At 34.9% G+C, this 13406-nt stretch overlaps 2 protein-coding genes across 3 annotated transcripts in view; both read right to left on the bottom strand.

The window, feature by feature from the left end:
- asns (asparagine synthetase) overlaps window positions 1–7797 on the bottom strand; it is a 16199-nt gene extending 8402 nt beyond the window's left edge. The window contains exons 1-6 of the mRNA XM_016466237.1: window positions 7666–7797; window positions 4500–4755; window positions 3398–3635; window positions 3101–3286; window positions 1950–2051; window positions 1730–1857 (exon numbers count right to left, since the gene is read on the bottom strand). Of these exons, the coding sequence (XP_016321723.1) occupies window positions 1730–1857; window positions 1950–2051; window positions 3101–3286; window positions 3398–3635; window positions 4500–4748 (903 nt within the window). The 5' untranslated portion in view covers window positions 4749–4755; window positions 7666–7797. The remainder of the gene's footprint in view (window positions 1–1729; window positions 1858–1949; window positions 2052–3100; window positions 3287–3397; window positions 3636–4499; window positions 4756–7665) is intronic.
- Window positions 7798–9308: 1511 nt separating this feature from the next.
- LOC107672822 (biogenesis of lysosome-related organelles complex 1 subunit 4-like) overlaps window positions 9309–13406 on the bottom strand; it is a 4971-nt gene continuing 873 nt past the window's right edge. The window contains exons 2-5 of one of the 2 annotated variants that reach the window (XM_016466188.1): window positions 12033–12104; window positions 10813–10914; window positions 10065–10199; window positions 9309–9963 (exon numbers count right to left, since the gene is read on the bottom strand). In XM_016466188.1, the coding sequence (XP_016321674.1) occupies window positions 9868–9963; window positions 10065–10199; window positions 10813–10914; window positions 12033–12104 (405 nt within the window). In that variant the 3' untranslated portion in view covers window positions 9309–9867. The remainder of the gene's footprint in view (window positions 9964–10064; window positions 10200–10812; window positions 10915–12032; window positions 12105–13406) is intronic. The other variant, XM_016466189.1, reaches the window with a different exon arrangement.

Raw genomic sequence — 13406 nt, 5'->3', positions numbered from 1 at the left:
TCCAAACTGAGCAAATGGAGAAGGGTCTTGGTTAGAGTGGTGATTAAGAAGCTGATGGTCACTCTAGAACTTACAGAAGGACAAACACTGCAACGCTACGCCGATCTAGGCTTTATGGCGGTGTGGCCAGACTCAATCCTCTTCTCAGTGAAGACACATGAAAACACACTTGGAATTTGCAAAACAGCACCTAAAGGACCCTCAGACTCTGAGAAACAAGATTATCTGGTCTGATGAACCTAAATTCCAAGCATCGTGTTTGAAGGAAACCATGGCACTGCTCATCACCTGCAGAGTACCATCCCAAAAGTAAAGTGTGCTGCTAGCAGCCTCATGCTGTGGGGCTGTTTTTCAGCTGCAGGGACTGAGGGACTCGTCAGAGTAGAAGAAAAGCTCAATGCATTAAAATATTGAGATAGCCTTAATGAAAACCTAATCCAGAGCTAACCTCAGACTGGGCAGAAGGTTCACCTTCCAACAGGACAATGACCCTAAGCACACAGCAAGAGCGTCTTATAGACAACTCTGTGAATGTCCTTGAGTGGCCCAGACAGAGCCTGAGCTTGAACCCAATCAAATATTTCTGGAGAAACCAGAAAATGTGCGTCAGTCCTCATCCAACCTGACAGAGCTTGAGAGGTGAAGAGGTGAGGACAAGAATGGCAGATGATTGCCAAATGCTGATGAGCAAAGCTTGTCGCATCAAACAAACAAAAAAAAAAAGACTTGAGGCTGTAAAGGTGCTTCAGCTAAATATTTAGTTAAGGGTATGAATACTTATGCAATGTACTTATTTCAGTTTTTTTATTTTTAAGAAATTTACGAAGTTGTGACAGTTCTGTTTTTGCTTTGTCAATATGGTGTATGGAGTGTAGATTGATGTGGGAAAAAAGTAATTTAAAGCAGTTTAACAGAAGGCAGCAACAAAACATGAAAAAAAATGAAGGGGTATGAATACTTTCGCAAGGCACTACACACACTTTTTTCTATCTTTCTCTAATGGTCAACCTTTAGAAAAAGTTGTCAATCTCAAGTCACAATAAATATTATCTGAGCTATTTCAATTTTCTAACCTTTTTCTATGAGATTTGAAAACAATTTGCAATTATAAAAATGTGGAACATACAGCTTTGTCTAAATACAGTTTAAAACCCTGATGTGTGTGATTCTGTAATTGTCTAACAATAAACAATAAATTGTAATGTTATAAATTACAATTAAAAGTTAAATTAAGGTTACTTGATCATTTTCTTATTTTTCTTTTTAACAATAACTTTAGGTTGAAGTTTAAGCTTGATGAATCCACTTTGTGTATATATATTAAAAAAGGGAATAATTGTCTTCCTGTCATGCTGAAAACCACCAAATATATTTCACATCTTTAAATGTCACAATTTTGAGGAATGTTGTAATGGAGGTTGCATACTAAATGTGGGACACAATGTTTCTGATAAACAAAATCTGTAAAAAAAAAAAATAAAATGTTTTTTACCTAACTGGATTGAAAATCATTTCTAAATATTATGAAACTGTTTTTGTTTTCACATTTGACGAGTTTAAAATGTGCTACTTTCATGGTAGGTTATTATTATTTTAGATAACAGTTTAAATCAAACATCTAATCTCACACAAAAATACCTTAGATTGTGTCTCTAATGGTTTAACACTTCCTATCCTCACAAAACAAGCTTCCAGTGTTCAGGCTCTGGAGCTGTAAAGTGTGACTGACCTTGCGAGCAGCAGCAACATCTGGGCTGTCTTCTGCACCGATGGAAAACGTCTGAATGGGATACAGGAGCTGCTCTTCTTTGGCCAGTTTCACTAGCGTAGCAGCAACCAGACTTGAATCGAGACCACCTGGAAAAAAAAAAACCATCACGGACAGGCTGAATGTGAGAAAATAACCCAGAGTAACTAAACCAGTAAACTGAAGCAATGAGCACAGACACCTGAGAGGAGGCAACCAATTCTTCTGTGAGCCATCAAGCGTTTCTTTACCGCACTTTCAAACAGGATCCTAATGTTGCTCTTGACCGTCTCCAGTTCAAAGCCTGATGAAAAGAAATTCATTTTCTGACAGTACAGTAAATGGTGTTTTTGTCATGCCTTATCTTTATTTAGTATATTAGAATTGGCAATAACTTAGTTTACATTTTGTGTAAATTATATATTACATTTATAGAATTTCGTGACGATACAATCAATCAAGAATGTGAGATTTGCTATATAGTCCTATTCGAGTATACTGTATGCATGCAGACATACTCATATTTCAAACTTATAAAGAGCTGGGCAAAAATATAGTTACATTTTGCAACATAAAAATCAGGCAGTTGAGATTTGCTATATAGTTTGTATTTTTATTTCATCATTTTATTTTATTTCTTATTTTATTCTACCACTATTTTAATTATTATTTATGGTTTTTCTTTTTTTTTTTTTTTTTAGCATTTTATTTATTTATTTTTTTTATTTTAGCAATTTATTTTATTTATTTTTACATTTCATTTTATTTTAAAAGATTCGAATCGGACACAGAACTGGAAATAAGAAATAAGAGTATTTTGAGTATTTATTCACTTAAAACCATGCCTCAATTGTCTGAATGTCATAACTTTTGTTTGACATTTTGTTTTGAGAAAAGCTCCTGCAGCAGATGACATTTAATGTTGATATATTTTATCTAATGCAATGACATTGACTCACATTTTAAGTGTCACACGAGTGTCTAAATACTTACTTAGGTTGCTGTATCGTTTAACAGCTCTTGTCATTAGTGCAGTGTGACAGGCTGTAATGTTGGTACAGCTCGACAGACTGAAGCATTAGCTCTGACACACAGACAGTCAGGTTTAGATCAGTGAAAGGAGCTCTAACATAAGTATTTAGACACTCAAACATGTTTACAGTTCTGTTCAAAATTTGTTGTGTTGTGGTGTAGTCACAAGCCTAATTACTATTTGGTGCAATAGGGTTAACAATGGGTATCTTTATTCCAGTTTATTAAAAAAAAATCTGTTTGTCATACAAAGCTATCAAACTGCTTAAAACATAACGAATAAGTATTATGAACTACGACTTTGCTGAATATGGCATCTACCTGTGCCAAGACCCTCCAGGATGTTATAGGCAGCGTGTTTGGGTTCTTCTGTGCAGCAGTGGAAGCGATCCATCTGAACAGACTCCACTTTTCCAGTGAGCTTCAAGTCAAACACCTCAAAGCAGCCCGGTAGGAAGGCAGTGATCTTTGCAGGAGTGGACATGGAGGTTTTGAGGTCTAGCAAACCTGTTTGGATTAAATCAAAGGTAAAACATAAGGCTGTTCAAATCATATTCTGCAATCCAGTGTGCTCAAAGTGATCAAAAACACCAATTAGTTATCCATGATTCATTATACCTTTGGCCTCAGAACAGACCGCTAGAAAGCCGTCGTCGGTGAGCAGTCTGAACAGCGGTCTCACGCCGTATGTGTCTCTGCCCAAGAGAACCTTCCTGTTAGCCGTGTCCAACAAGATGAAGGCAAATACGCCATCCAGCATGGAGGCCATCTTCTCGATTCCAAAGCGCTCGTACAGGTGCAGAAGGATCTCGCCGTCGACTTTAGTCTGATACTCAAACTCAAACTGGTTCTTCAGCTATAAAGATAAGGTTGGACAATAGATGTTATGGTAAACCATGAAGGGATATAAGAGATACCAGATATCAGCAGTACTGGGAAGTAACTGATTTAATGTAATCTGGATTATGTAATCAGATTTTCTTTTTTATTAAACTATATAAAGTTTTTTAAATATTCATAATCAGACTAGCTACTTTTTTATTGATTACATTATGACTTAATATTCACAAAATGCCAGTAAATGATTGATAATTCATAGATTCTTCTTTTTTGTCTTTTAAATTTTTCTTTCTGAAGAAGCCTCTTACTTGTATACGTTCAGAATCTCTTCAAGATCTGTAATTAATGTAATTATACAGAAAATTGAGAGGGCACACTCTCAACGGCATAAATAAGAGAAATATTTAATCTTTTTTTAGTGAGCTTTTTAATTTTATCATTTATTTATTTTACATTTTTAAGATTTAATTGATTATTAGCTTTTCATTAAGTTACGAACCTCCAGCAGTTCCTTCACGTTACCTTAGAATTTCCCAAACTGGGGTTTGTGATGTTTAATGCACTTCATGCTGTTGATAAAGAATGGAATACATTTTCTTTCTTTTTCCATTTTATATCAATATGCTACAACATAATGCTATTCAAATCAATGTGATTATCAAGTTAGGTCAAAAGTAATCTAAAAGTAATCAAAAAGTAGTCAGAGTATATTAAGTAATCTAAAAGTATGAATTATCATTATTAATCATCATGTAATTTGTGTTCGGTAAAGGACTACATTTTGTAAGTAATCTACCAAACACTGGATATCAGGCACATAAGTGGAAGAAACTTTTATGAATGGATATAATCAGAAAGAAAAATATCAAAAACTACTTACCCTGATGTGGTTGTAGATCTCACCGTTGTAACATAGCCAAAGATAGGGGAACTTCTTGACTCGCAGAGGCTGCATGCCATACAGCTGGTCCACGATAGCGAGGCGGTGAAACCCGAAGCAGCAGTTGGTGAAACCGTTGACATTCTCAAAGCGGAAAGCATCTGGGCCGCGATGAGCGATTTTCATGGCATTGGTGCACTGAACTGAAAGGCACTCATCACTACCAAACAAGGCCCATATACCACACATTCTGATGCTGCGGATTAATAAGAACATAAAATGTGTTACCAAAGTAATCATGTCCAGATATTTCCACACATGAATTCAAGACCACAAGAGTACCATGGTTTTTGTATATGTGCCATGGGAGTACTAACAATATTCTTTGATTTCATCTTTTAAGTTGAGCAAAAACTAAATAAGTCACTGTGGCTCCCGTCTGGAAGTGGTGCTTCAGTAGGAGCGCTACAGAGTGCAAAAATCTGGTTTCTGAACTAAAAATCCCATTAATTTTCTTTAACTTATAAACCAGTAAAGAGAGGTTGTTCATCGATTGTATATGCTTCTGCTGAAGCCATCAGCCAGCATTATTTCAACTTATTTTTTTTAGATAATTGTTTAACAGCAGAATTTCCAGTGAACTACATTACCCACGATTCTGCAGAGGATCTCCACCAATCAGAGAATATAAACAAGCAAATGGAGCCAAAAGAGCACTTTAGGACCCATCAATTCATATGAAGCACTGTAAATTATGTAGTCTTCCTACACTCTCAAACTAAATATTTGTGTACATTTATATATGCATATTTTTAAATAAACCTAAAATATATTGTTTTATATATATTAATCAAAAAGTTGTTATTATTTCTCTCTTTTTAAATTTGATTATTTGTTCAAGGGATTGCAGTTCTTTCCCTCAAAGTTATTAGCAGTCTTTTATCAATTTTACATGTATTTGTTGCTTCAAATTAAAGTTTGTAATGTGATTCACGTTGTAGCTGTTTGCTTTGGTTCTTAACAGCTCTTTCATGAAGACTTTCACTTCTGAACCAATTTGTTGAAAACGTGGGGGTGGGAACTATTGCGCTCTATTTACATTATACAGAGAATCTGATTGCTCATTGGACATTCAGTCCCTGTATTTTTGTCCCACCTTGATGATTGGGCGATCTCTCAAAGGGGCGGGGCCTTTCAACAAACTGCCAAACAGTGATTGACACACATGACTGGCAGCCATGTACCCACAGATAAGACACACCAATAATGCCAGCCTGTTTAGTTCAGTTTTAAGATCATAATCTATTTTTTTATTTATTCTTTTTTTTTTTTTAAAGGGGTCATATGATGCGATTTCAAGTGACCATTAAAGCATGTCAACACATTCTGTTACACCAAATAATGATCTTTAAAATAGCATCATATGACCCCTTTAATATTGCACTTTTTTTTTTTATATTAGAAAAATAAATTTCACAGTGCTTTGACAATTATTTTCAATTAAATCCACTGTTTGTACTATGAGAAGCGGCTTTTAGAAGCAGCATGGCACAAACTTAAAAAGAAAGAAATAAATAAATTAAAACTTTGCATATATTTTGCCACCAAGCCGTGTTGGGTAAGTTACTTTCAAAAAGTAATTAATTACTATTACTAATTACATCATCAATACTGTATTTAAATTACTTTACTAATTACTCTGTCTGAAAAGTAATTTAGTTACTCAATAAGTAACTTAATTATTCAAGTCGCTAATTAGGCTACATCTTAAAATCCCTATAAACCTTAAAGCATAGCAATAGAAATTAAACTCTTTAATTCTTTCAATTTGAGTCAAACATATAATAGTTTAGCCTTTTAGCTTTAAAACAACTGTAATACTTTATAAAAAAAAATTAACCTTCTTTGGTTAACAAATAGAAATACTCCGATAATCAGAGAACATTCATTTTCGATTTGAATTCGTTCATTTAAAAGTAGACACTTCGAGCTTTTAGATACAGGAGAGACTATACCTCGCTTTAGTTTCATACGGATTGCATAATCAGATAATATTCGTTTTCGAATTGAATTCGTTCATTTAAAAGTAGACACTTAAAGCTTTCAGATACGGGAAAGACTGTACAGTACCTCGCTTTAGTTTCATAATCAGATAATATTCGTTTTCGAATTTAAAAGTAGACACTTCAAGCTTTCTATAGACATGTTTCTCATGTCTCTGTGTGAAGTATTCACTGAGTTTGTGATGCTCAGAAAGTTGCTCACGGAGACCTAGACGGCAGAACGCACACCCTGTTTGTTTTGTTTATTTTACAAAAGCACAATGTTTTGTTGTTATTGTCAGTGTACACAAATAAAAGTAGGCCCTTTTTTAGATTCGATTGATTGTAGTCTTATCGGAGTATTTAAGGTTTCTCTGTGAATCAGGAAAAACTGAAAGTGAACGTGCCGGCGTGCAGAGGGTTAAAGACGCTGCATTCAATTTTATCTTTAGACTGTAAATTTTGATTTCAAATTCAATATTGATTTTAGAACTGTTGAAATTATTTACAGTTTGTAACACGTTACAGTATGTTACTTTATAAGTAACTGTAATTAAATTACTTAAAAATGAACAGTAATCCCTTACTTTACTTTTTCAGTGGATAAGTAATTTAATTACAGTAACGCGTTACTTAGTACCGCGTTACACCCAACACTGCCACCAAGTTACATTTAAGCTTCCTCCTTCTTAGGAAAAAGTAACAGCTGCCAAGGTTAGCTGCTAATGATTAACAGTAGCAGCTTGAGTGAATTAGTTGCATCAGCATGCGTGCTTAATATGGTCATAAAAGCTTATTTCCTGTAAATAATAGGTGCATTTATCCTGCAAAGAATAGGCTATCTGACTGGTAAAACCTGTCCTCGCATGGCTGGCTTGAACAGGAAAACAGCACAATCTTCGTAACCTTACAACATCACTGGACTTTTGTAAATGCAGCATATTGGTAATATATGTGACGCTGTTCGGTTATTACATTAAAGTACACTTATTGCAGCTGTAAAGCATATAGCAGGAAGAGCTGCTGTGATTTGAGATCTGGACAGATAGCCGACTGATGCATGTCTAATCACATATATGAGCATATTAAAAGCATAAACTAAAATCACACATAACTAGTAATACCTGTAAAAGATGCTTGATTTGGTCTATATTGGTTGAGATGGGAAAGCTGCCCGTTCTTCCTCAGCGAAGCTCGGCTGATGAAACACATGTGCGGCGTTTCTCGTTTCTTCCTACAAGCCGCAGACGCTGCTGATTGGTCGAACGTAACTTCTTCTTCTTCTTCTTTCAGGTTTAATGGCGGTTGGCAACTCATCTCAAAGGTGCATTACCGCCACCTACTAGACTGGAGTGTTTGGTCGAACGTAACGACGTTGCCAGAGCCATCGAAAGAGACGTTGCCATGACATTCAAGGTCATGTGACTGTTCAGCGTAGCGTGTAGAGATCCCGGTAGCGTTGGAAAGTGAATCATTTGGCTCATTTTAATGAACCGGTTCAAAAGAGCCGATTTAACGATTCCTTAGCGTTATCACTTTTAACTGACATTATGTCTATGACTTTTAAGACGTTTTAGTTTCATTTATATGCTAAAGTATTGTTAACTATTTATATCCCACCGCTGTATTAAATGAATACATAAATAACCTTTTCTGTCTTTCAATTTGTGACGCTTTGTGAACAGCAGTTTTTTTTATTATTATCATTTTTTTTTTTCAATAATTGGCCCACTCTTTCGAAACCCTTCACAGTTCTCACAGATCTTCTTCCCAACTTTCAGCTCGGCACAACAGTAAATTTCGCATCCAAAAATGCATTAAAACTACTTCACTTTATATACAATCAACTTATTCTTTTCATAACACTAGCAAAGTTCGTCACCCAACAAGCACACTTTGTTACTCATAAAAAATGACCTAAAAACATTAAACCATGTTTTCTTTTCTTTGCAAAAGAACAACTTTCTACTGTTATCTACTGTTACACGGGCCACTCACATGTACAAATATATTCCTATTATTATTATTATTCACAGTACAAAATGATTCCCCTTTTGTATGGATGGTAATAAAATGAAATGTGTATGTGTTCAGCTACATCAAATTGTTTTGATAGCATAATTTTGTAATTTAATATTTTTTAGACTTGGAACATATTTAAATATAACTGTAGAAAATGTAGATTTCTGTCTTGTTCAGTTTTGCATAATGGTAGGTTTTGATCTGGAGTTGAACAGTTTTGAAATTAGTATTTAAATGTGTAAATTGGCCTCTAGTTTTGGTGGTTGTTGTGACTGAGACATTGAACGTCTTTTGGACCAAAGCAATTTTGCATTTCACACACAGTATGAAGCTTTTAAAAACTGACTAAAGTATAGAGAAACTGGTCCTAGTGGTTCACTGGTCAAACAGACCATTTCCTTACGCAGGGAAAATGTATTCGGTGTGATCATGTTGAGTTATTGGAATTATTTCTTTTAACCAATACAACATGAATGAATGCTTGATTAAGGGATTTCTTGTATCTTATGTAATTTAAGTTGCTAAACTGTTCTATCTGACTTTCTACAAAGATGATCAGTTGACCAATAACAAGCTTTGATCAGTAATGTAATGTAGTCACTTCATGATAGGCTACATTTGGAAATTTATTACAAATAGACAATCATTAGCATAACACAACTGTCCATGGACATTTAAGTATAAAAGTAAATGGTCCATGACAAACAATGTTTGTTGTGGCGATTGTTTGGCTGAGGAGTGCAGCACTGAATGCTACATAATAACCCAGAGTCATTTACACTGGTTACGTGAATTCATTACATATTCATTGTCAACATGTGCCAAACACCAAGTTGTAGACCTTAATAAGATAGATCAGTGATAAATAGCAACAGTGAAAGTAGTGCAAATAGATCTCAAGCACTGGAAGAAAAGACTGAGGGCAAAACAATTATAAAGCTGTAAAACTATGTACAAGTAGGAGTAAAAATCATAGAAACGTTTCAACTAATGTTCCGACATTTTTCGAACATGCTTTCCCATTTATAAGAAACAGTGTCAGACTTCCTGGAGAGGCACTTCAGGAAAAAAACTAGTTCTTTAAAACCAAAGCTTCTGTTTGTTATAAAACTAGCTGCCATTAGACTGCCTACTAAAATAACAGTTGGCTTCGTTGGACTGATTGAATAAGTTGCAGATAAAGTGACCGTGAAATGTTTGTGTTAGCACTCCCAGGTGTTTGCATCTGAAAGCAGGCAGCACTGCTGATGTTGGAGAACCCTGGTCTTGATTGGTACTTCTTGAAGTCAATACGATAGTCTCTTTTACTGCTCAGATTGAGGTTCAAAGTAATCTTCTGTCCTAAATACACTGGGAAGCTCTTGATGTTTTTGTGATTGCCTTCTCGGGCTAGCAGGTTTCTGTAGAAAAAAAAAAAAAAGTAAACATTTGTTACCAGTTGTATAATTTTAAAGCATGCCAAATAATATGGCAGGCATGTATGTATATATAAAGAGCTCACATTTAAAAAACCTGGTACAGCCATTGTGCGGAAGAACTTTTTGAAGGTGCCTGGTAGGGTCCCAACTTCACCTTCGACTTGAGTTACTTGTTCCTCCATTGCACTGACATTGGCTCCAACAATTTTGACAAAGGCCTTAGAATTAGACAGTACACTTGAAACAACAACAAAAAACATGTCCATTCATCAGCATGGTTTAATGATAGCATTTAAAGGGGTCATATGATGCTGCTAAAAAGAACATTATTTTGTGTGTTTGGTGTAATGAAATGTGTTTATGCGGTTTAAGGTTAAAAAAACACATTATTTTCCACATACTGTACATTATTGTTTCTCCTCTATGCCCCGCCTTTCTGAAACGTGTTGATTTTTACAAAGCTCATCGGTCTGAAAAGCAAGGTGTGCTGTGATTGGCCAGCTATCCAGTGCGTTGTGATTGGCCTAATACCTCAAGCGTGTGACGGAAATGTTATTTCCCTCACCATACTGTTGATGCCGTGTCCCAGTGCGACGAGACAAAAACATGAAAACCCATTATAAACGAGGCATATGCATCCAGTGGGGACATAATTATGGATTATTTTAGGATGGCGTGGCTGACTCTGAACTTTTATAAAGAATATCTCTTTGGATTTGAGACTTTAGTCTTTGCAACTTTACAGATCTTCTTTATGCACCAAGAGCTTGTAACACCTGAGAAAGGAAAAATTTAAATTGCATCATATGACCCCTTTAAAGTTATTATTACCTCCAATTTGTCGATTTTTCGGTAAATCTCTCTCATCTCTTCAGATTTTCTTTGTATCTGTGGTAGGTTCTCATTGACCACCTGTGAGGTGTCATTTCGAATCTATAAACAAAATAAATAAATAAATATTAACAACGCCTTTGGTCACAGTGGTTATTAAAGCTGGGGTTTAAGGGGGCAACAGCAGGCTTCTAGGGGGTCTGAAGAAACTTTGAGGGAAAGTAGTTATGGCAGTCACACTGCTGTGGAAGAAACTTTATAGTGGAATCAAATTTGAATTGTATTTATTTTTGTTTGTTTATATATCTGCCATTATTCTACTAATGGATTTGGATACTTCATTCAAAGGCCAGTATTTTCTAGAATCTAGATAATATTTTAAGCATTTGCTTTAGTTCAGTACAGTAACAATATACAGTACAAGCAAAGATTTAATAATCTTGTACCATACTGATATAAAACTACAAAGAGAAAGAAAATATATTCCAATCGTTGCGATTAACAACATGAAATGCATTAAATTTTACATCTCATTTTCCTAAACTGGGCTTCGTGAAAGAACTGCAGAGAGTTTGGGAGTTTAATAAAAAGAAGAATTAGGGAGAATCAATAAATAATTAATAAAGTATTGCTATCGTGTGAATAATATGTAATCACATAATAAATAAAGCAACTGTAGTCTCATTACGAGTATTTTAAAATGTAATATAATCTAATTAGCCTATAAGTATTACATTTTTGTCATCTGGATTACGTAATCAGTTGCTACCCAGAACTTTGCTGCCTATATATTTTAAGGCGGGGATCTTGACTCTTAAACTATGTTAGTATTTTTTATATACTACTATAGTATTTATTAACATTTTAAATTAGCTTTTACTTTCATATTTCCAGTTAATTTGAGTTTTTTCAATTTTGCAATGTGCTTTTTTTCTAAATAGACTTTTTTCTACTCGGTTGTAATTTTGCTTTATTTAGTTTTATTAAGCGCGTTGCTTCAACTTAAACCTATTTTATTTCAGTTAGCAACATTTACACCTGATTGAAACACATGATGAAAAATGATTTAAAAAAATGTTTTAGTTTTAGTTAACAAAATTGCTTAGTGGTTACATGCGGAATTGAAACATTTTCATGTCGTAAGTGGCTTTGCATTGAGTACTGTCTTCAGTAATTAGTTAAAACAACTTCAGAGAACGGCAGAAAAATCTTGATCTTACCATATCAAGCATACCAACAAACTCATCGACTCTTGTCAGCATTTCCTCCAGGCTTTTCTCCAAGCACAGGACCTGCAGAGCAAATACATGACAAACATCAAGAAAACACATGATATAATGCGATTTAAACATTTAGAAGGACAAACAGCTGGTTCACGTACTACTATACGTGTAGTAGACCACAAAGAATTCAAAAAGCAGTCGTGTGTCAGGAATTTAACTGAATTCAGTCAGCAGCACAAAGAACAAGTCAGTCTTTCTTTATCCCATATCACACTTAGCAAATTAGGCCTGATACAGTAACTACACTGTGCTTTGTGCTCCAACAAGACGAGTATACAGATGCGTGGAAGAGACTTTTAGTTAGTCATCAAAAAGTTCTCTCATTCTGACGGCACCCATTCACTGCAGAAAATCCACTGATGAGTAAGAGATGTAATGCTAAATTTCTCCAAATCTCATGTATTCTCCATCAGTGAAGGACATCTAGAGGCCTGCAGATGTCCTGTTCCCCTGAGTTTCTTTGTGACATGACCTGTTTTTGAGTGAGTTTTGTTAGAAAACCACTCCCAAGCAAAGTAACAGTGGTTTTAAATGTCTTAATATTGTTCTCCATTCAATTCTTAAAAAACCCGGGCTTATGTTCTTCAACAGAGCAGAAGTGCTAAACTCCCATGAACTGAAACAACTGACTTCAATTATCTCTTCATATGAACAGACAATGTTCAGGTTCACATACTTTCTCAAACAAACATGGCTTAAAAACAGAGATGTGGTATTATTTGCTTAACCTGATTCTCTTTATCTACATACAGGACTTTGATCAGGACTGTACTTCTACAATAAGCATTATAAAGTGTTATGTGAGGAATCTGATATTATACTCACTATATACTGAAAGCCAACATATCTAACGCACTTTAAATAAATATGGCTTATCCAAAGCTACTTACATGGCATTCAAGATACATAATTAATCAGTTTATACTTAACATAGACAAGCAGAATGATACAAATACTGAAACACTACCAACTAACTGTATGTTTACATTTTCAGACATGCCGATGCTTCAAGAAACCTACCTGCAAAGCTACAGTACTGTTAAAAGTTTTAGGCACTTGTGTAAAAATGCTGTAAAATGAGGATGCTGTCAAAAATAATGTCATAAATAGATTTTCTTTATCAATTAACTTATATTAACTCAATTAAATCAACATTTGTTGTGACCACACTTTGTGTTTAAAGCAGCTTTTGCCCTGGGTGCACTTGCGGATAGTTTTTCAGGTAGCTTTGCAGGCAGGTAATAACTGTCTTAAAACCATTTTGTAACTGGTGAAAATACTAGCGTTCTAATAATTTTGGCCACCACTACA

The sequence above is a fragment of the Sinocyclocheilus anshuiensis genome, unplaced genomic scaffold (assembly GCF_001515605.1).
Source record: "Sinocyclocheilus anshuiensis isolate Anshui unplaced genomic scaffold, SAMN03320099.WGS_v1.1 scaffold132, whole genome shotgun sequence".
Classification (NCBI taxonomy): Eukaryota; Metazoa; Chordata; class Actinopteri; order Cypriniformes; family Cyprinidae; genus Sinocyclocheilus; species Sinocyclocheilus anshuiensis.
The sequence above is the reverse complement of the archived record's forward strand: the minus strand, read 5'-3'. Positions and strand labels throughout refer to the sequence as shown.